Source organism: Coffea eugenioides, unplaced genomic scaffold, assembly GCF_003713205.1.
Source record: "Coffea eugenioides isolate CCC68of unplaced genomic scaffold, Ceug_1.0 ScVebR1_1843;HRSCAF=2772, whole genome shotgun sequence".
In the NCBI taxonomy this organism is placed as follows: domain Eukaryota; kingdom Viridiplantae; phylum Streptophyta; class Magnoliopsida; order Gentianales; family Rubiaceae; genus Coffea; species Coffea eugenioides.
This window is the reverse complement of record NW_020862275.1, coordinates 20777-40622: the sequence shown is the minus strand read 5'-3', so window position 1 is coordinate 40622 and position 19846 is coordinate 20777. Positions and strand designations below refer to the sequence as shown.

The 19846-nt window shown below is 36.2% G+C and overlaps 2 protein-coding genes and 1 pseudogene across 3 annotated transcripts; all 3 read right to left on the bottom strand.

The window, feature by feature from the left end:
• Positions 1-1873: 1873 nt before the first annotated feature.
• LOC113755909 lies at positions 1874-3894 on the bottom strand (annotated as a pseudogene).
• Positions 3895-4613: 719 nt separating this feature from the next.
• On the bottom strand, positions 4614-8063 carry LOC113755912 (beta-hexosaminidase 2-like). Its single transcript, XM_027299773.1, has 2 exons — positions 7174-8063; positions 4614-5765 (listed from the first exon to the last, which is right to left on the bottom strand). Exons 1-2 carry the CDS (start codon positions 7964-7966, stop codon positions 4807-4809), a joined length of 1752 nt encoding a protein of 583 aa, XP_027155574.1. The 5' UTR covers positions 7967-8063; the 3' UTR covers positions 4614-4806.
• Positions 8064-11948: 3885 nt separating this feature from the next.
• On the bottom strand, positions 11949-15747 carry LOC113755910 (beta-hexosaminidase 2-like). Of its 2 annotated transcripts, XM_027299770.1 has the most exons (3): positions 14891-15747; positions 13975-13989; positions 11949-13055 (listed from the first exon to the last, which is right to left on the bottom strand). In XM_027299770.1, the coding sequence occupies exons 1-3, from the start codon at positions 15681-15683 to the stop codon at positions 12121-12123; spliced, it is 1743 nt and encodes a 580-aa protein (XP_027155571.1). In that variant the 5' UTR covers positions 15684-15747; the 3' UTR covers positions 11949-12120. The 2 variants fall into 2 exon arrangements, with proteins under 2 accessions (XP_027155571.1, XP_027155572.1); XM_027299771.1 differs by lacking the exon at positions 13975-13989.
• Between the last annotated feature and the right edge of the window lie 4099 nt (positions 15748-19846).

The window sequence follows — 19846 nt, the reverse complement described above, 5'->3', positions numbered from 1 at the left end:
CTTTTGATACAAATACAATCACTAAATCATTATTATTTTTTTTTGAAAAAAAAAAGTGTTATTGTGTCAAGTATAATTAAGAATTTAGTAAAAATATATTAGTAAATTATTATAACTAATTAATAATTTATATTAGTAGACATGTATAATTATTAGTACAATTGATAAAATCAATTATATTACATATACAATATATAACATATAATACATATAACTAATTATATAATTATTATAAGTTTGTAACTAATTAAGTTAAATATTATATACATATATATTTATATATTTATTAATTTTTTTAAACAGGTGGCGGGCCCCACCCCCTGCTCCATTTCTAAACGGGGGAAAAAATTCCCCCCTGCCCCATTTGTCCGTCATAGATACCCACCCCAATTGCCATCCCACACAGCATAGTCACTTGGCGAATTTGAGGTAACTTTGAATTGGGTCACCCATTTGAAGAATGCTTTTTATTACTACATACCAATATTTGAATAATTGGATCCGAAGTTCCGAACTTGATCCAAGACCCAGAAGAGAGGCTGCAAATGGAAATCACGTGTGGTGTGTATAATATATAATGATATTCCGTACTTGATCACCTGACTTGAGTCTAATTATCTAATTGTGGCTGGAATAATTTTATTTCTTAGAAGAATAAATGGGTAAATGATTGGATCATTGGTAACCATGAACATGTTACAATAGACCAACCATGTTTTTTTTGGATAAATTACAATTTACCTCCTTGTAATTTAGTATCTTTCTACAAAACCCTTCTATAGTTTTAAAAATTATACTTAACCTCATCTTAGTTTAGACTTAAGTGTCAAATGATAAAATTTGTATTTCATAATGGAGTCGATTAAAATGTTAAAATTACCCCTATATTAAGATAGAATTTATTTATTAATCACATGGAGATTATGCATAGATTTTGAAAACCACAAGGAGGTTATATGATAAAGCACGAAAACCATAAGGGGCTAAGATGTCACACAAATTAACTTTATATATCTTAGCAATTTCAGTCATTTTTGTTTCTAAATGTGGATAATCTTGACATTTCAATTGTGTTGTAGAGGACCGTTTCTATTACCTTTTTATGTATAAATTTTGAAACCATAAAGAGAATTTTCTTTCTTTCTTTCTTTCTTTTTGTCCAAATTGAAGCTCACTTGAGATATAAACCTTTTTCAAGAACTACTAAAGGGGATGATAGATATCATGGAACAACAGCAGTAAGCTAAAATCACTGTCATGCAAAGCATTCTCCGGCCTTGTTTCACCACTCTTATTCACCTGTAGTTCAAATGTGCTTGCTGTCTTCGAAAACTTGCAAATCACAGAGATTGAAAATTTTATCCAACTTCCCATGGAGAAGAAATTAGACAACGCTTATTCACAATATGACATTGAAAACAACTGAAATCTATAGTATACCCCTAAATCAAGCATCGAATATATAATTAGTCATCAACTAATGATTATTACCAGCTGAATTTGCAGCCTCCATACCTGAAGTTTTACCTCCTTGCTCTTTGATCTAATACCCTCACGAAATAACGTTCCAGATACTTTTTGCATAGACCATTGAAAGCCTCAGACAGAATGTAATCATTTTAATTTCTTTTAATCTAAACGAGAACAAAGATTCAGCATCAATAGAGAACAGGGATGAGCGATTTGAAAACAAGCAAAAGCTAACGCACAACAAACAAAAGCTATTATAAAAGCCAAGATCAAAGAGCAGTCTACCTTAGGAGAAAAAGAATAGAGCTAAGAGAATGTCTACTGAAAATATAAACCAAGGTTAGATTAGTGCAATTTAGTAGACTAGTTGGTGAAGTCTTAATACTAGATATTGTTTTGATTACTAATTTGCTGGCTGGCTGGCACTAGAACTGGGGAGACTGCCCATCCAAGCTGGAGGCGACATGCCAGTTTGTTCATGCACGGTCTTAAGCAAGGGTGGCAAGGCCCGGTAAAATGATGCTATCTCTTTCATGGCTGCATTTCCTGTTCCTGCTCCATCTATGGGTTCTCCACCATTTGACCAGACGCTGATCTTTGGTTGCAGTCCACGGATAGCTTCGGCATTGATTTTGGCAATGTCCTTGAACATACCACCATCAATCATCAAATAATCTCTCAACGCATTGTAGTTTCCACCAAGTGATGTTCGGATATAAGCTCCTTGAGCTTCTGCCTGTGCCACCATTGCTTCAGCTTCTTTTCTTTTTGCATAAAGTTCGGCTTCTGCGGCTTGTTGCCTTGCGTAAAGTTGAGCTTCTGCTGCTACTCTTTGAGCCTCAGCAGCTCTTTCTTTCTCGTAAGAGGACTGCTTCAGCTGCCTTTTGTTTCATGTAGAGATCTGAATTCGCCTCTTGAACCTATATTTTTTATAGGTACTGGCAATCAATGATCCGCATAGAGACATCAACACGACATATGCAAAAAAAAATTAAGAGTGTTAAATCTGGAAAGCTTCAGATGATCTGAAAGCATCACATGGTTCAAAAAGTGGACTCAACTCCATTTACTTTGAAATATGATCATCTGGTTGTAAGGACATGTACAAAACGATAATTGTTGCAGTAATGCTTGCAAAATGTGTACCATGGGATCAATCATATGAGATAGAGGCAAAGAACAAAGATTGCAATCATGATTGACGTTATCAAGGGAGTAAGGAAATAAATGAGGTTCAAGGGATGGAGAGTTTTTTTCATTCATATGAGCAAAAAGAGATTCATTTTGAATCTGTTTGAGTTAAAAGCAAGACAGAAAACCGACTGATGGGCTGCAGTTATTTCTCTTTAGAATAGAAGGAGATTTGGAAACTCAAAGAATTGTCCTGTTTTCTGATTTCCAAATTTTAACAGCACGGAAGGAGTAGAAGTTCAGACTTAATGATTGAATGAATGTCATTGCAGGGAATGAAACTATAGTAATTAAAGTACCTTAATATCATAGTCCACGCTCGCTTTGCTGAGATATTGGGCCTTAAGCTGCTCAGTCTTGGCCAATGCATTCTTCCTCTCAACTTCCTTCTGCAACTTTGCCTCCCGTATGGCTACACTCTTTTCAGCCTCTACCTCAGCCAACTTTGCCTGACGAGCCCACGCAGGCCGCAGCCTTCTTGGTTGCTAGCTGAGCATTTGCCTCAGCAACATCAGCCTCCTTCTGATTCTCATAGATCTTCAATTGGAACTTCACCATGATCTCCTGCTTTCTCCTCTCACCTTCCCTTTGCGTAGATATTATCTTTGTCTCGGCATCAATTTTGGCAGCATTTTGAAGCGTCAGTCCTTGCCTTTCCTTGGCTCCTATTTCACCTTTCATCTTCGCTTCAGCAATATCAATCTTTGCCTGATTTGCAGCCTCCATTTGAGTTTTCTGCCCCAAGTAGGAGAAATACTCATGTCCTGGAACATCAACTAGTTGCTGGATGTTAGCATTGTAAATCAGAAGTCCAAACTGGTTCAGTTCCAACTGAACCTTCTCAAACACCTCCCGCTTGAAATCTTTGGTGCCTCGAAAGATTTCTCCCATAATCATCGAAGCAGCAAGAACTCGAGTTTCTCCCTCAATGACACCTTTAACAAGTTCCTTGACATCATGGGAATCGCGCTGCTGATGAGAAAGAAGCTTGGCATACTTAACGAGGCTCTCATGATCCTCAACTTTTGGACCTATGGTGAAAACAGCAGGGAGAAAGAAGGCTAGCTTCTCGGCACTCATTGCATTGACTTTGAAGGTGTAGTTTACAGGGGCAACATCAATGACGCTACATTTCTGGAATGGCCAGATAATCGCTTTCTTTGTAATCTTTATGTCATTGACAAAAATTCCGGTGATCACTAGAAACTCCGATGCTTGTGCAACTCGATACATTTTGATTTCAGCGATGTTCTATCCTAAGACCGACAAGGAGAGAACCATATATATATCTTCAAGATATCAATGAACTGACTAAAAGATACAACGCAATGAAGTACACTTATCAGAAATCAACAGATTAGGCAATCAAAATTTCACATCATGGGAAGATACGAAAGATCATCAGACAACCAAATGATCATAGAGAAAATACGAATATGCAATGTTGTTCAATTTTACTGATACTTACACCCTCATAAGTCCATTTTTAGTTTAGGACACCATCAAAATATGAAATTTAAAAGCGTTTAAAATATTTATACGGCTATTAACATATTTTCATGACGAATATATGAACATAAAGGTTTATCATTTACTTTAGTTTATTTATTCTGTACAAAGCACAAGTTCTTTTTCTACCAAGTCTAAAAGTGAATAAAAGATTAAAAAGGCTGCAGATTTAAAGCTTAATTGTAGTACACTTCTTCTTTTTTTTTTGGTTGAATTGTAGCCTACTTTTACAATTCATTTTGGGCTTAGCAGCTAATACTGTGTTGATGCTCGTTACATCATTGCATTTTCCTTGGATTTTCTTTTTGTTTATCTAGATTTTGTACACGGCCAATTTAATTCATGCAAAGAAATCTGCAAGGATTGTACCCTAACATAGCACAATTTTGCTGCCAATGACTTGAAAGGAAGCTGCATTGGCCTTGCACAACAATACAAGGAACTAAAAGGAAATAGTTGATGTTATGCAGCAAGAGCAAAATTTATCCACAAGGCATGTATTCATGAATTTTTATAGAATGCCCAAGGATCTCTCAATTTCGTACTATGAATGTTGAAATATTTGAATTTATCAGTAGAAGTGTTTACAGCTTACAGATTAGCAATTGAACCAATGAAGCTGAAGAGGCAAATCAATTAACTAGCTAAAAATGGATGAACTGTATTGCACATGCCCGGGTTTCTAATGCACCAAAGAGGCTGAATTGGTTCTGCAGCTATTCCTCTAGTCACCATTCTGTTCCTCCATTCATTCAACCTATCTGTAGCTTCTGCATACCTCTTCCTTCCTGTTGCATCCCGGTTACCGGACCATAATGCTTCAGCCATTGCTGATGCTCTAGGCCAGATCCGAGAGTCCAAAACAGTGGAATCTGCTTGTTCGGACCATAATGCTACCTCTCCTCCTAATACCAAATTAGCTGCTGACTCATTTAGTCCATAGGTGATATCGTAGTTGTAGATAGTTTGCCATGTTTTAAATGGTGCACACCAGGAACCTCCATTCCCCATGTCAGTACCAGGTGGCTGGTCATATCGAGTATCATTTCCGACCCACCCTCCGTGCCCACAATCCAAGTAGTAGTAGTCTGCGGATGACACAATAACCCGGTAACCAGCTTCAGTGAGCTTCTTAGTGTTGCTTGGTCCGTTGTTCCACGTTTGGAAAATGACATTCTCTGGGGGAAGCAATGAAGGAGAAACATTGACATTGGCATCCAACAGAACGTCCTCCCAGTAGACCACTGTTCGATTTAGGGAGATGATATAACGCAAGGTTGAATCAACAAACATTTCCAGAAGCCGGCTGAGAGTCCCATTCTTAGCAACAAAAGCTTGAATTTCTGGGTCAGTTATCCAACAATTTGGTGCGATCTCATCAGCTCCTCCATGATAGTATGAATCTGGAAACATGGAGATCGCGTCATGGATGACATTTTTGGCCACTTTGTAGGTGTTGGGGCTTAGGGGATTTAGCTGGCCAGTTCCCGGTTCAACTGCCAAGTGATCAGTCCAATCTACTCCAGCAGGCCACCACATCATGTTTGCACAAGTTACAATATCAGGGTATGCTAAAGCCCATGATCCAGTGTGTGCTGCAAGATACGAAAAATCAAAGTCATGTTGGGCAAATTCAGTTTTACTACCTAGTCTTTAAGTGCCAAACTTGATATTCAGCTTGACGCAGCTTTTTATCAACAAGCTTTCAATGTTCACACAGTTTCATCCTCTAAGCTACTAAGTTCATTTTGTCCATACATACTAAAAGTTTCATTCATCTTATAGTCCCCAAACTTCTGTGTACTATCCCTGTCATGGACTAGTAACAATATCAATTTCAAAAGCCACTTTCTGCTGGAATTGAACCTAAAAGATTTGACTATCATTGCAGTTTTAACTTTGGGATGAAAAAAGTCAAAATTAATTAGTGAAGGATGGAAAAACTATGAATCCTATACTAATCTAGCATACAGAGGAATAGGTACATCTTTAAATTGGTAGCTAGCTGATTATAAGTATCTATGTATTGGTATCCTCTCTAAACTTATATTACTCAGGAATCCCTCTTTCCGTGATTGCTTGTCCAAATTCTTATATCAAAGAACAGAAAGGAGATCAATGTTATCGAAGTTCATGTGTTTTACACGTGAAGCTTTGCAGATATCAACTTCATTTACATCACTAGTTGTCATCTTGCTAGACTTCATTCCAGTCATTGCAGAAACAGCCGTGCTATTGCTCTATAATACCCCATAAAGGACAACTTTATGATACCCCGTGTGCACTGTTTGCAGAATATGCACAATTTTGCTAATATCATTGGCAAATTTCCATGGCAAGTGAAGTTAGGTTGGGGTAGAACAGGAAAGTGATCGCCTACAAGCCCATTCCAATATTAGCCCCTTGATCTAAAAGGGAAGTTCTTGCAACAAGAAGAAGTACAATATAAAGCGACCTACCTCTCAAATGTTATAAAGCGAGAATTCGTAGGCCGTTTTTAGTACTGAGCGAAAAAGCTAGTAAAACATTTGCACTATGCCACTGCCATATGACCGGTATCAGGACTTTATACTGCTTTAACAATTAAAGAAAACTGATTAAGCGTACAAAACCAAAGAGGATTATGCAACTAAAGTGGTTCAATTTCACTTTGCACCCTCCAATTATATTCAGATTCTCATTTTGGTTTTTAAACTTCAAAAACAGGACTTTTATTCCCTAAAATATAAAATATGTCACACCTAAATAAAATCGTTGATAGGGATGAGACAGATATTATATTTAATTGAGACAAATTTTATGCCTTTAGAGACTAAAATGAGACCAAAAAAATATTTATATTTTAGAAACTAAAAAAGTAAGAAGAATATTATACTTTCAATACTAAAGTATTCTATTTTTGAACCTAGAAATCAAATTAAAAATTTTTAATCATTTTTCATATAAAAATACCCTGTCGAAGGAAGACTTCAAGAAAGACCACTAGCTAGTTGACTGACTCACCGGGCATATCAATCTCGGGCACAACTCTGACTCCATATCTCATTCCAAATTCCACCACCCTCTTCACATCCTCCGGCGAGTACTTCATCTCCTCTCCGTAGGCTCCCTTTCCGGCCAGCTCCGGCTCCGACGGCAGCACCAGAGGAAACGACTGCGAGTCCGTTATGTGCCAGTGAAAAACATTCAACTTATTCATACTCAAAGCCCTGATCAATCTCTGCAAATCCGACACACCATAGAAGTTTCTTGAAGTATCCAACATCACCCCTCGATGAGGAAACAAGGGTTCATCGTGGATATACAAATCGCAAGCCAATCTTGACGGGTTGCCGAAAATCAGCTGAGAAAACGTCTCCAGCCCGCGCATCGCGCCCCATACTGTTTCTGCCGTCAAGGTGGCCGTCGTCGATTGGTAGGGCGATGGAATAGTGAGGGTGTAGGATTCATTGACGCCGTGAGTTAACGGTGCAGAGTCGTCAGTGACTGTGATGGTGAGGGATTTTAACGGGGGTGATGAAGTCAGATTGAGATGTGGAACCACTAATGGGTTGTAGTGTTCTTTGATGAATTGGTTACGGTATCGGTTGGCAGCTTGATGAAGATATGGGTTTAAAGGAAAATGGATTTTGAAGTTCGGAGAAAGTAAGGTTATTTGAGGTTGGGGCCATGAGAAGGCTGTTGGCTTAGGCCAAACGTTAATGGGGTAACTGACGGCTGAGATTTGAGGGGATAAGGTGATGAAGAATGCAAGAATGAGGAGAAATGTGAGGGGAATACCAATTGCAGCACCCATTTATTGGGCGATTCAGCAGCCCCTTTTGGTTGGAATTTAAGAAGGAAAATGGAACTGCTGATAAGGGATGATAAGTAATAGTAGTAATAGTGATTCTCCTATTTATGGGTTCTCTTTAATGGAGTGGAATTGGGAACTCTTACAGTAAGCGAGTAAGAGTAACAAATGATTGCCAATTGCAACCATTTTATTTGTCGCTTTGCTTGTGTCGTTCTTCCACAGTGATGACTTTTTGGTTTTTCCTTTTTTTTCAAGGAAAAGCTTTGGTGGATTCCACGTCAATCAACCACAAGATATGCCTCCAAATCATAGATTATATACAGAGGTTAGGTTATGCCTCAGAATCAGAGATTATTTGTGGAAATTTTTATAAATCGTCTATCGATACAATTCTTACATCGATAGTGAGAGATACATGATTTTTTGTGATGAACTAATCCGTCCTTGTCAACTAAATTAATTGATGTTGAAAAAAATTTTTGCTCCCTTCGGATTGTTTTGGCTTCCTTCCTTTTAAAGGCAAGTTTTTAAACTCGGACCGGTCAGTGAACCGGAGAGGGGGCCGGTTCGCGGTCCGACCGGCCAGTTCATCAATTTTCTGCTTTTTTTTTTTTGTTTGCAACTTTAGTGTTAAGTACTTCACAAGTCTTCATTCTACACTTGAACTTGACGGCTAATGTACAATTTAACATGATTATTGATAACTTAAGTTTCTAAAATGCATTCACCAATATAACTAAATTTAAGTTGAGATAATAACAAATTTCCTAAGAGTTATACATAAAATCTGGAATGATAAACATAATTAAAATATCATAATTCACCACAAGTTTTCATAAATTCATTACAAACATAAATAGATACAATCCAAATGTTCACCAATTATCACAAATAAAAACACAAAAATAAATAAAAATAAATATTGAAATTCTTTTACAATTCTTAAAAAAGTCCCTAAAAGAGTCCAACTCATATTCAAGACAAACCATTTGAATAACAAACTTCCATCGATGGCATGATAAGCAACAACACCACCTTCACAATTTCATCAACTTAATCTGAAAAAGTTAAAATTTTATTATAAAAATATAAATCTAATTGCTCAAACTCAAAAAAAAAAAAAAAACCAAACAATTTTGAAAAACAAAGATACAACTAAAGACATAAAAAATAAATTGCTACTAAACATCAATTGAGATACAGTTGATTTTGTGCCAATAAATTTAATGGTTCTAAAGACCCTAGCGACAAGTGTAAATAAATGGTTAATTGATGGGATCCTGAGGTTACCATTTACGAATTTACCAAGACATACAAACATGTGATCCGATTTGGCACTTTTTTTTTAAGCTTTTGTTTGAACAACTTTCACAAATCAACTTTAACATGTCTTTAATTTGTTGCTTCAGTGAAACCTATAAAATTCAAGATGAATGAGCATTTGGTAGACTAATTACTTCAGCATAGAAAAAGCAATAAAAACACAATAAACAGCATAGAAAAAACAGAACAATCATTGATACAAAATTTATTAATTTGATACTTCATCCATGTCTAATTTTATTAATTTGATACTTCATCCAAAAAATAGCTTCTCCAAATATGATTGCAAAATAATTAATGATTCATAATTTCATCCTTAATTAATGAAATAAAAATAAAATAAAAATTAGGGGAAATGGATGAAAATTGGGGGAAAAAAGAAGAAAATGCAAAAAAATCGGCTAAAGATAATAATATAGAAAACAAAAACCTTGAAAAGGGAAAAATTAAACTTACCAAGATGATGAAAAACAGGAAAAGCTCAAGTCTCAAATATCTTGTGAAAGTTGAAATTTCCAACTTGTCTACAATCTGCTAAAGATGATAGCTTGATAATAACGGTGAAGGCTTGAGAAAATCTTGTTGTGGATATTTGGGTTTGAAAGGGTTAAGAAGAAAAAATTGAAAAAAAAAATTCAAGAGGAGAACTGGAGGAGCCGTTGGCCTAGAAGCCTGAAGCCAAGAAAGTGATGGATTGAAAGAAAAGTGCGTATGCTGTTTCTTTTCTTAATGTTAGGGTTTCATTTTTTTAATCTATTTTTTAGTCAAGTTAAGTAGAATTCTCAGGACAAACTGAACTTGTCCTATGACTGTGGTCTAGTGGTAAGATTGTCTTATGTGAACATGGAGACCCAGGTTTGAATTTGAGCTTGACATTTTGTTTGAAAATTTAAAAACCGTCGGGTTACGATTTGTACGGATTTTAGCAATTCATACGGTTCGACTGGTTTCTAGCGGTTTTTCATTAACTTTCGAATTTGATACTAAACCGGACCGATGGTATGTCCGATTCACGGTCCAAACGATCGAACTGGCCGGTCTGGTCCGGCTCTGAAAAACATTGTTTAAAGGACACATACTAGACAAAATTCGGACATGGGAATGGGAAGAGAGGGGAGGGATAATGTTTGAATAATGGTCTAGTAATACGCAAAGTTGACTGCTAGTTTATTTGGATATTTTGTGAAGATATGTGCTATTAGTTTGAACGATTGTAAACAATTAAGAAACTTTTCAACAAAATTCAAGATGTGGGAATCGGAGAGAGGAGAGGGATAATGTCCAAAAAATGGTCTAGTTATAAGCAAAGTTGACCACTAGTTTATTTGGATATTTTCTGAAGATTTATACTATTATCTTGAACGATTGTAAACAATTAAGAAACTTTCACATATAGTATGAGAAACTTTTGTGTTCAGTCTGCATTACTCAACGTTTTAATACTCAGAACCATTTGATAAATCTTGAACACATTCTAGAAATTAACTTTTAAAAAAATAAAAAGCAGAATGAGATGTGTTGCCTCTTTCCCCAGATGTACTCTTACTGATTACTGCGGCTTTTTTAGTTTTTGTTTTCTTATACAAAATAAATTAGAGAATTAAAACCTGGGAGCTTAAGACCTCTTATTTTAGTATTCTTCCTCAACTAGATTGCTTAGATGGTACTAATGAAACTAATTCCTAATTTTGACATTGTCAAATACTTTCTAAATCTAATACATGAAAATTAAGTTAATGCCGCATTTTTTTTCCTTTCAAGCTATAAACTAATACAATTGTAGACGTTGCATCTAATTCTGCAACAACTCCTGCCGTCTTTTAAGTGGACTCTTCTATAATCCTCGTAAAAATTAGGGATAATATAAATAAAAAAAAAACGTTGAAAAATTCGTCAATTTGGTCCCTGAACTTTTACACTTCAACAATTTTGTCCTTAAAGGTTTTTTTTTCTTGTTTAACCAATTTAGTTCTCAAACTAATTTTTCACTTTAAAAAAAAAAAAAGAATTACCATACTCGATTTGACACATGTTCAGCCTCTTTCTTTGCAGAATGTATCTAGGCCGCCTTGGTTTGCCTGAGGCTACAATTAGGTATCTAATGGAGTTTGTGGGCTGGAGATGAAACTTAGAAGACCGGCAGCGGGGGATCAGAGCAGGTTAAGCCGTTAAGGATGATCAGATGAGCACGAGACTATTTGGAGGGAGAGGTTGAGAACCGTGGAAAACTAGTGGGATGAACTATTTGTCTTGGGAGTCTAAATTTGTCATGTAAAACAAATTTGCTCTGGCATTAATTAATAGGAACCTAATTTTAAGGGTCAATTTTATATACAATGAGAGTGTATACACTAATACTCTAGTTTTAATCGAGAAAAGATCAGTTCATACTGAATCTTTACCATCTTGTGACTTGGATTTGGGAGCAAGTTCATTTCAAAATTGATTTTGGACAAACTTAAAGCTAGGATATTTCCACAAGAATACTCCTGAAGCTTCTACATTGGCATTATATTTTCACTATTTTCATTCAAAACAATTATGTTGGCCGTTGCATTGGCGTCAATATGGTGAGACAGCATAAGTAACAATCTTTTCAGTAGATAATACTCCAATTGATTGGTGATTGTGGCGAAAACAGAATTCATTGTGTAGAAAATGCAAGCACCGCTCAAGTATCTCAGCTTGAGTTAACGAGTGTTCCAGAATTTCAAGTAAACAATATGGGTGGAAAAAGTTGCAGATGTGCACGACAGAAATGACTAATTGCAAACACTCTTAAAATGAAACATGAAGCTGGACACACAAAACAAAAATCAACTAATTATAAATCACTGAACTGTGTTGCACATCCCCGGGTTTCTGATGCACCAAAGAGGCTGAATTGGTTCAGCAGCTATTCCTCTGGCCACCATTCTGTTCCTCCATTCATTCAACCTATCGGTAGCTTCTGCATACCTCTTCATTCCTGTTTCATCGCGGTTTCCAGACCACAATGTTTCAGCCATTGCTGAAGTTCTAGGCCAGAACCGAGGGTCCATAACTGTCGAATCTGCTTGTTCAGTCCACAGTGCTACCTCTCCTCCTAATACCAACTTGGCCTCCTCTTCGTTCAGGCCATATGTTATATCATAGTTGTAGATAGACTGCCATGTTTTGAATGGCCCGCACCATGAACCTCCATTACCAAGATCAGTACCTGGTGGTTGGTTATATAGACTGTTATTTCCCGTAAAATCGCCATGCCCACAATCCAAGTAGTAATAGTCTGCAGATGAAACAATTACCCGATAACCAGCTTCAACAAGCCTTTTAGTGTTGTTTGGTCCGTTGTTCCATGTCTGTAAAATGATATTCTCTTTTGGAAGCAATGAAGCAGAAACATTGATGTCGGAGCTCAACAAAACATCCTCCCAATAAACCACAGTACGGTTCTTGGATAAGATGTAAGGCAAGGTAGAATTAACAAACAATTCAAGAAGCAGGCTGAGTGTCCCATTCTTAGCAAGGAAAGCTTGAATGTCTTTGTCTGTTTTCCAACAGTTAGCATTGACCTCATCAGCTCCTCCATGATAGAATGAATCTGGAAATATATTTATCGCATCATCTATGACATTTTTTGCTATTTCATAGGTGTTGGGGTTTAAGGGATTCAGTTGACCGGTTCCTGGTTCAGCAGCTAACGGATTAGATCCAGCTGGCGACCAAAACATGTTTGCGCATGTTACAATCTCAGGGTATGCTTCTGCCCATGATCCAGTATGTGCTGCAAAATATACATTGATAATTGTCATGTTGGACAAAATGTGGCTTTATTGCATAAGCTTTAATCGTGAAAACTGAAACTCGGCTCGAGGATCTTTTGTTAATCAATTAAATTTTTAACGTTATTCTAGCATATTTACAGTGATTTGAGTGATTCACATAATATAGATAAGAAGTAATCATGCTCAAAGCTTAGAAAATGAAAAGCTCACTAGAAACTGGGCAACTCTAGTCATATTACTTCTTGCCTGCAATGTCACCGGAGACCATTAGATTCAAGCCAAACTCAATACGGATAATGAGCTACTTAAGTAGCTAAATCCATAATATTAATCGTATGCGGCTATGTAAGCCACAAATTCTGATCATCTGATACCAGTAACCACGATAGGCTTGCTATTTCTAACATGGTCAAAAACTCCATGGGAAAAAATGTGTTCTTCTATCTAGAGGAACTTGTTTGGAAACAATGTTCAAGTACAGGTGGCACTACATGCAAAAATATGGGGTGCGGTGGCGATGATTGGTTGAATGAGCTTCTCTAAACTGGTCGGGATATAACTAGGACAAAATTGTGATGAAAATTGGCTCTATCAAGCTCCGTGTATTACATTTGGAGAAAGAACACTCGGTAAAAGATGCAGAAAAGAGTATAATGCAGAATGCCAGCAACATTTTCTATGTTCTTTTCATGCCAGTAATATGACATAGTCCAAAGGCAAAATCCCAAGTTACACAAACCTCAAGCATGCAACCTCATCCTTCTCTTTCTTTTGTTATTTTACGCACAAACAAAAACCTCGATGATCCCTAATGGTCAATTCACTTACTACTATGTTATTTACGTAATCTGTAATCTAATACTCAATAACTATTCAGAGCAAGGATCGGGCTCGGCAGAGTTTGGAGTCGAATCTCACCCTCTGTCTCTAGTTCTGCCTTTTATTAAAAAAAAAAAAAAAAATTAGCTATCGTAGTACCTTTGAATCTATAGCATTAGCAGAGGAGTAATAGATACCTCCCCTAATCCCAAAGTTGTAACGAATCGTTAAATAACCATTGCTGAATATTCATTACAATCTGTGTTACATCATGTAAGGATGATAAATATTAGGGTAAAAAACAAAAAAAAAACCCTTATGGTAAGCCTAATACATAGAAAAGCCCCCTATGATTTTAAAATATACAACACAACACCTTATGCTTTGAACTAAATTGTAAAAGTGATGGAATCTGTTAAACTTAACGGAAATGACTTATTGGAACCTAAAAAAAAATTTGTATGCCTAATTTTTATCAAATATATCTATTCTACCCCTTAACCCTCAATTCTCTCTCTTTAGAGAATAAAACAAATGATTTTTTTAAGCTGTCTTTTGCTTAATTATATCCGGGCATTTTGGTCATTTCATCCATTTCCGTTAAGTTTAACGGATTCCATCACCTTTACAATTTAGTTCAAAGTATGAAATGTCGTGTTGTATATTTTAAAATCATGGGAGATTTTTTTGTGTATTAGATTTACCACGGAGTTTTTTTGTTTTTTACCCTAAATATTAGATACTTCAACGTTCAAGGACACATGTTAGCTGGTGTGGCAGCCTGGCAGGGCATTTAAAGCAATATAGTGCAATAGTATTCAAATTCATCACATTGGAATATGGACTCTCACGTACATAATCAACTTTCCTAAACCCAAAAAGATAAGGAAAACAATTTACGTATACCCTGATGTACTCGAGGTAGTACTCCAATAAACAATTAACGTTGGATCAAACAACTTGTTTGCAAAGGTATACTCAAAGGAAGACTTCAAATAAAGACAAGTTGACTAACCAGGCATGTCAATCTCAGGCACAACTCGAACTCCATATTGCATTCCGAACTCCACCAGGGCCTTCACGTCCTCTGGTGTGTACTTCATTTTCTCTCCATAGGCTCCTTTCTCAGCCAGCACCGACTCGGACGGCAAAACCAAGGGAAACGAATGCGAATCCGTTATATGCCAATGAAAGACGTTCAGCTTATTCATGCTCATTGTCTTGATCAACCTCTTCAAATCCCCAACAGTAAAGTAATTCCTCGAAGTATCCAACATCACCCCTCTATAAGTATACAATGGTTGGTCGGAGATGTACAGCCCAGAAGCCACTCTGGGTGGGTTCCCAAAAACCAGCTGAGAAAATGTTTCCAGCCCGCGCATCGCTCCCCATACGGTTTCGGCAGTTAAGGTGGCTGTTGTGGATTCAGAAGGAGAGGGAACTGTAAGTGCGTAGGACTCGTTGACGCCGTGAGCTAACTGCGCGGAGAGGTCAGTGACTCCGATGCTGAGGCATGCAAGAGGGGCTGATGTCGTCACATTGAGATGTGGAACCACCAATGGAGTGTAGTGTTCACTGAAGATTTGGTTAAAATAACGACTGACAGCTGGCTTGAGATAGGGATTTGCGGGGAATAGGATGCTGAAGTTCGGAGAAAGTAAGGTTAGTTGAGGTTGTCGCCAGGAGAAAGTTGTGGGTTTAGGCCAGACGTTAATTGGGTAACTAGCTGCAGTGATCTGTGGTGCTGAGGGGAAAAATAGAGCAAGAATCAAGAGAAATGAGAGTGGAATTTTAGTTCCATTCCCCATTTTTTTGGGCGTTGTATCGACTCTTGTGAATTTGGATTTGGGAGGGAATGGAACTTTGGATAAGCGATTAATTATGGCAATAGTGACTAAGAGGAGTCATCTATTTATATGTTTTCTTTGATAGGTTGGGGTTGGTTTTTAATGATGTATGGTGTCCTCTTCTCTTCAGTTTCAGCCTCATGTATTGTTTTTTACGTTTTTATTCCTCTTCCCAGTTCCCACTGGGGTAATGACTTTTTCTTGCTACTATATTTTTGAGATCTTTTCTAGGAAGAAGCCCGTAAAGATTACACAAGAGAGAAAGGCAGAAGGGAAAAGTTAAAAAGTTAAAACGACATGCTCTAGTTCTATGACGTCTTCTAAACTTTGATATTGATATGAACAATCGAATGAGATTAAGAATTGTCATATTATATAGTATTCTTGTGTTCAATCTGTCCTGAATCAGCACTTTTAATGCTTTGACAAGTTCACCAAATCTATCACAAGAATCTTGCACTTGATTTGAATACAAGAATGAATGAGAAAAGAAAGTACTGCTACAAGATTTGGCTTTTATGCCTTTTCCTAGTTAATGATAGGACTTTCTTGATTGCTTCCATTTGGACAGCACATGAGCTTTCGTGCTTCACTTTCGATTTGCTTATTGTATTTATGTCATTGATCACATTGTTGCCTCGGCGGCAGCTTATGTATTAACTGTTTAGAGGCACTTTTCTTTTCTTCGACACAACTGTGGTAGGCAGTCAACTATGGAAGCTCTAGATCATCGTTAGCAGATTGGAAAATTAAGAATAAGCTGCAGGCGAAGCTTAACTGCCGATATATATATATATATATATATGTATGATAATCCCGGAAAGGATCTGTCCCATTTGATTATTTTGCAGGCTAAGGTTGTAAAAAAGCTCCAAGGGGCATTTTAACCTCTTGCGGTCTCATGACCAAAGGCCGCAAGCATAATGTTTTGCTGCCAATTGTGTGCATGGAAATTAGCTATGATGCTATATGCTACTTGGGAGTTGGGATGGGATTGTTTGACATTACGAAATTAATTCGATCACCTGCTCGAAGAAATCATGGCTTTAGCTGGCCTGCGTAATTGACTTAAATATCAAAAGCAGTCAGTCGGATCAGAACACATGGGATCTTCAGTGCTATTTTTTCGATGACAACTCAATGCTACTTTTATATTAATGTCAAGTGTCCTATTTATTTAACTTATTATATGTTATTTATTTAAGTTCCTTTTATTCTTACGTGATAAGTGGGATTGACGCTGAATTTTGCATTGGACGGTGATACAAAAGATCCAACTGCAGTCGGAAAGCTTGTCCGTAGTTCATGTTTGTTCATTTATAATCATGCCTTGCAGTAGAAAAATGTGAGAAGGTTAAACAAGATTATGTTAGGGGGTAAAAAGGTCGAAATATGTTAAACTTAAAACAATAGAGGAAAAAAAGACAGAAAAGAAAACCTGCGCCTGTCCAAGAGATCCAATGCCTTGTCAATAAGGAACTAAAATTCTCCTTGATAAGGTTTTGTTGAAGTTCACTAGTAAGAAGGAGAACAATTCAATAAAAACCACACTTATATTCTCTAAAGTAACTCATATTGTCTGATTAAATAGTAATAGTAAAATGTTAAGAGTAGCATTCTAAATCCATTTAACCAGGTTAGTATCCTTCCATTGAATTTCTCTTCATTGGTCTCTCCATTTATTTATATCTAAATTAGTATAATTCTATAATATTATCCGATTATGTCATTATTTTTTTTAATCTCTAGATCAATATACCAAAAAAATGATATTTCTTTTGAGAATATCTTGGCATTCAATTACGAAACATTTGAATGGTAAAAAAATAGACTAAAATTGTGATAAAATATATAATGATTAATCAGATGGCAATTCTTAGTCAATTCATAAAAATTATAACTAACACAAATGATGAAATATATTATAAATGGTATTGATTTTCAAAAACAATCATCAAACTAAATTTATTAGGGTATAATGGAAAGAAATTCTACCCAAACCATGGAAAGGAACCCAGTTTGTGATTTAATCTAAGCAAAATCAACGCTAAGAGTTAAAATTCTGCAAGAAAATTGACTGAATTCGATTAAACATAAAACAAAGAGCATCATACAATTTTTACTTACATTGTAAACTACCTTTTAAAAATTAAAAAAAAAAGTTAAACAAACAATACCACTAATATTGCCCTACTCTAACAGGAAGAGAAAGCCCATCTAATCTTGATCATCATTAATTAACTGGGATTAATTACTGTTAGACAAGTTCTCATATATAGCTAGCTTTATCATGATGTGCGATCCTGCTTGTCCCAAGCCTTCGAACAAATAGTAACTGTTAATTAGTGCCAGAATTAACATGCTTCTTTTTTAATATTCCTAGCTGCAAGCTTCCAAGTTCCAACCACAACTTAGACGAGCCCTGCATTAAAAGCAGTTCTAATCCCGTTATTCCAAACGATTTTATTTGTCTAAGGGCCATGGGCAGGTCTAATAAAACAAAAACAATTATTGAAAACAAAATTTTAAATTTCAACCTAACAACATTGCTTGTTTGTTGAATTGTTGTTGCAGGGGGCAAAGATGAGGCTCTAGCACCTAAGCTAGTAAGCATTCTTGAAAATTTCAGTTCTTGAGGTAACTTTCACCTTCCTTTCTTTTTTTTTTTAATTTTTTTGTGGGTTGAGGAAATTCCGCTTCTTTTTTGGTCAATCGTCACCGTCTACTCTACTCCATGTCAAGAAAATTCCATGTTAGACATGTAGAAAGTTTTTGGCCATCATCAAACACTTTAAGTCTTGGTAGGGTGAAAGGTCAATAGTTCAAATCTTACCTCCTATCACTGTTCCACTATATGTGGCTTCTCTTAAATCCATACAGGTGCATAATATATCTGTCTGATCCGACAGTGATTCAGTCTTCGTCGTCCTCCCCCCCTAAAATAAGTTAAAATAGGAGTAGGGGTAAAAGTAGAGTATATATATATATATAAAAAAAAAAAGACATGTAGACAGCTTACCTGAAGGGAGAGAGTAGTCTTCTGACTGCAACAAACTGGGCCAAGTGAGAGGGCACATTCCTTGACCGAGTATTCAGCTGGGTCCAATTTGTGATTAATTCAGTCCGAGTTAGTAGGGTTATTGAACCTTATTGGAGAACATCCAGCACGAATTCCCGAAACATTCCGAAGTTTTTCCTGCCAATTTAACTTGCTTTAATTTTAGAATTTATTGCTCAAACATTTAAATTAACTTAAAAATTGTATTCAAACTGATCTAATTTCAGAATTGGAACTGAATTCAGAATTTACTTCTCTAACATTTAAATTAACTTTAAGTTTGTATTCAAACTGGGAACGTATTAGCCTGGAATTCTGCGAAATTCTAACCTAATTCCCATTCTCAATTAAAACAGCAAAACTTATTATGTCACTTGAATTGAATTAACCAATACACATAAAATTTCTGGTTATGAACTTAACCTTCCATATAAAAACCAAACACGGCCTGTTTTGGGTACAAATTGGTGTTCCCCACTGTAGAATAAAATAATTTAGCACTCCCATAATGGGGCAATTAATATCCCACTAATGTCATTAGTGCGGTAGCACCAATATTCCCTAGATGGATGAATGCAGAAGCAATAACGTAATGAAGCATGGGCCGATCAGTGATTAATTACTGAGCAAATGGGCATTCTGAAATGTGCTGCAACCACTTTTAGAGTAAATTTACATTGACACGTGTGCAAAAGTTGGAGTTTAAATTTAAATTTTGGATAATTATCATTTATCTAACACTTACTGTGCATAGGAAAAATTAATTCTTTCTTTTATATATATATATATATTGTGTCACCTGAGAGCTGGAGTTGCACTTAATCTTGCACCATTATATTTTAATTTGCAATTTAACATTGTACAGTATCTCCATTATTGCATTTCTCAAGATCGATGAGGTATTGATCTAATGGTTGAAATTGAGATTCTAGATATTAGAGATTTTAAGTTCAAATCTCCCTACTTCCTCCCTGTTTCTTAAGTTCCACCCTTCCTTGCTAGATTTGAAAAAAAAAAAAAAAAAGGATCAAGAATGTTTTCTTTTTCTTTTTTTTTTTTTCAAATA

What these genes read in the sequence shown, in the direction of transcription:
- LOC113755912 (XM_027299773.1), bottom strand. Translation starts at nt 7,966, where the DNA reads ATGGGTGCTGCAATTGGTATTCCCCTCACATTTCTCCTCATTCTTGCA. An exon ending in GCCCGAGATTGATATGCCCG is followed by an intron (nt 5,766 to 7,173) that starts GTGAGTCAGTCA and finishes CGTATCTTGCAG; the next exon opens with CACACACTGGATCATGGGCT.
- LOC113755910 (XM_027299770.1), bottom strand. Translation starts at nt 15,683, where the DNA reads ATGGGGAATGGAACTAAAATTCCACTCTCATTTCTCTTGATTCTTGCT.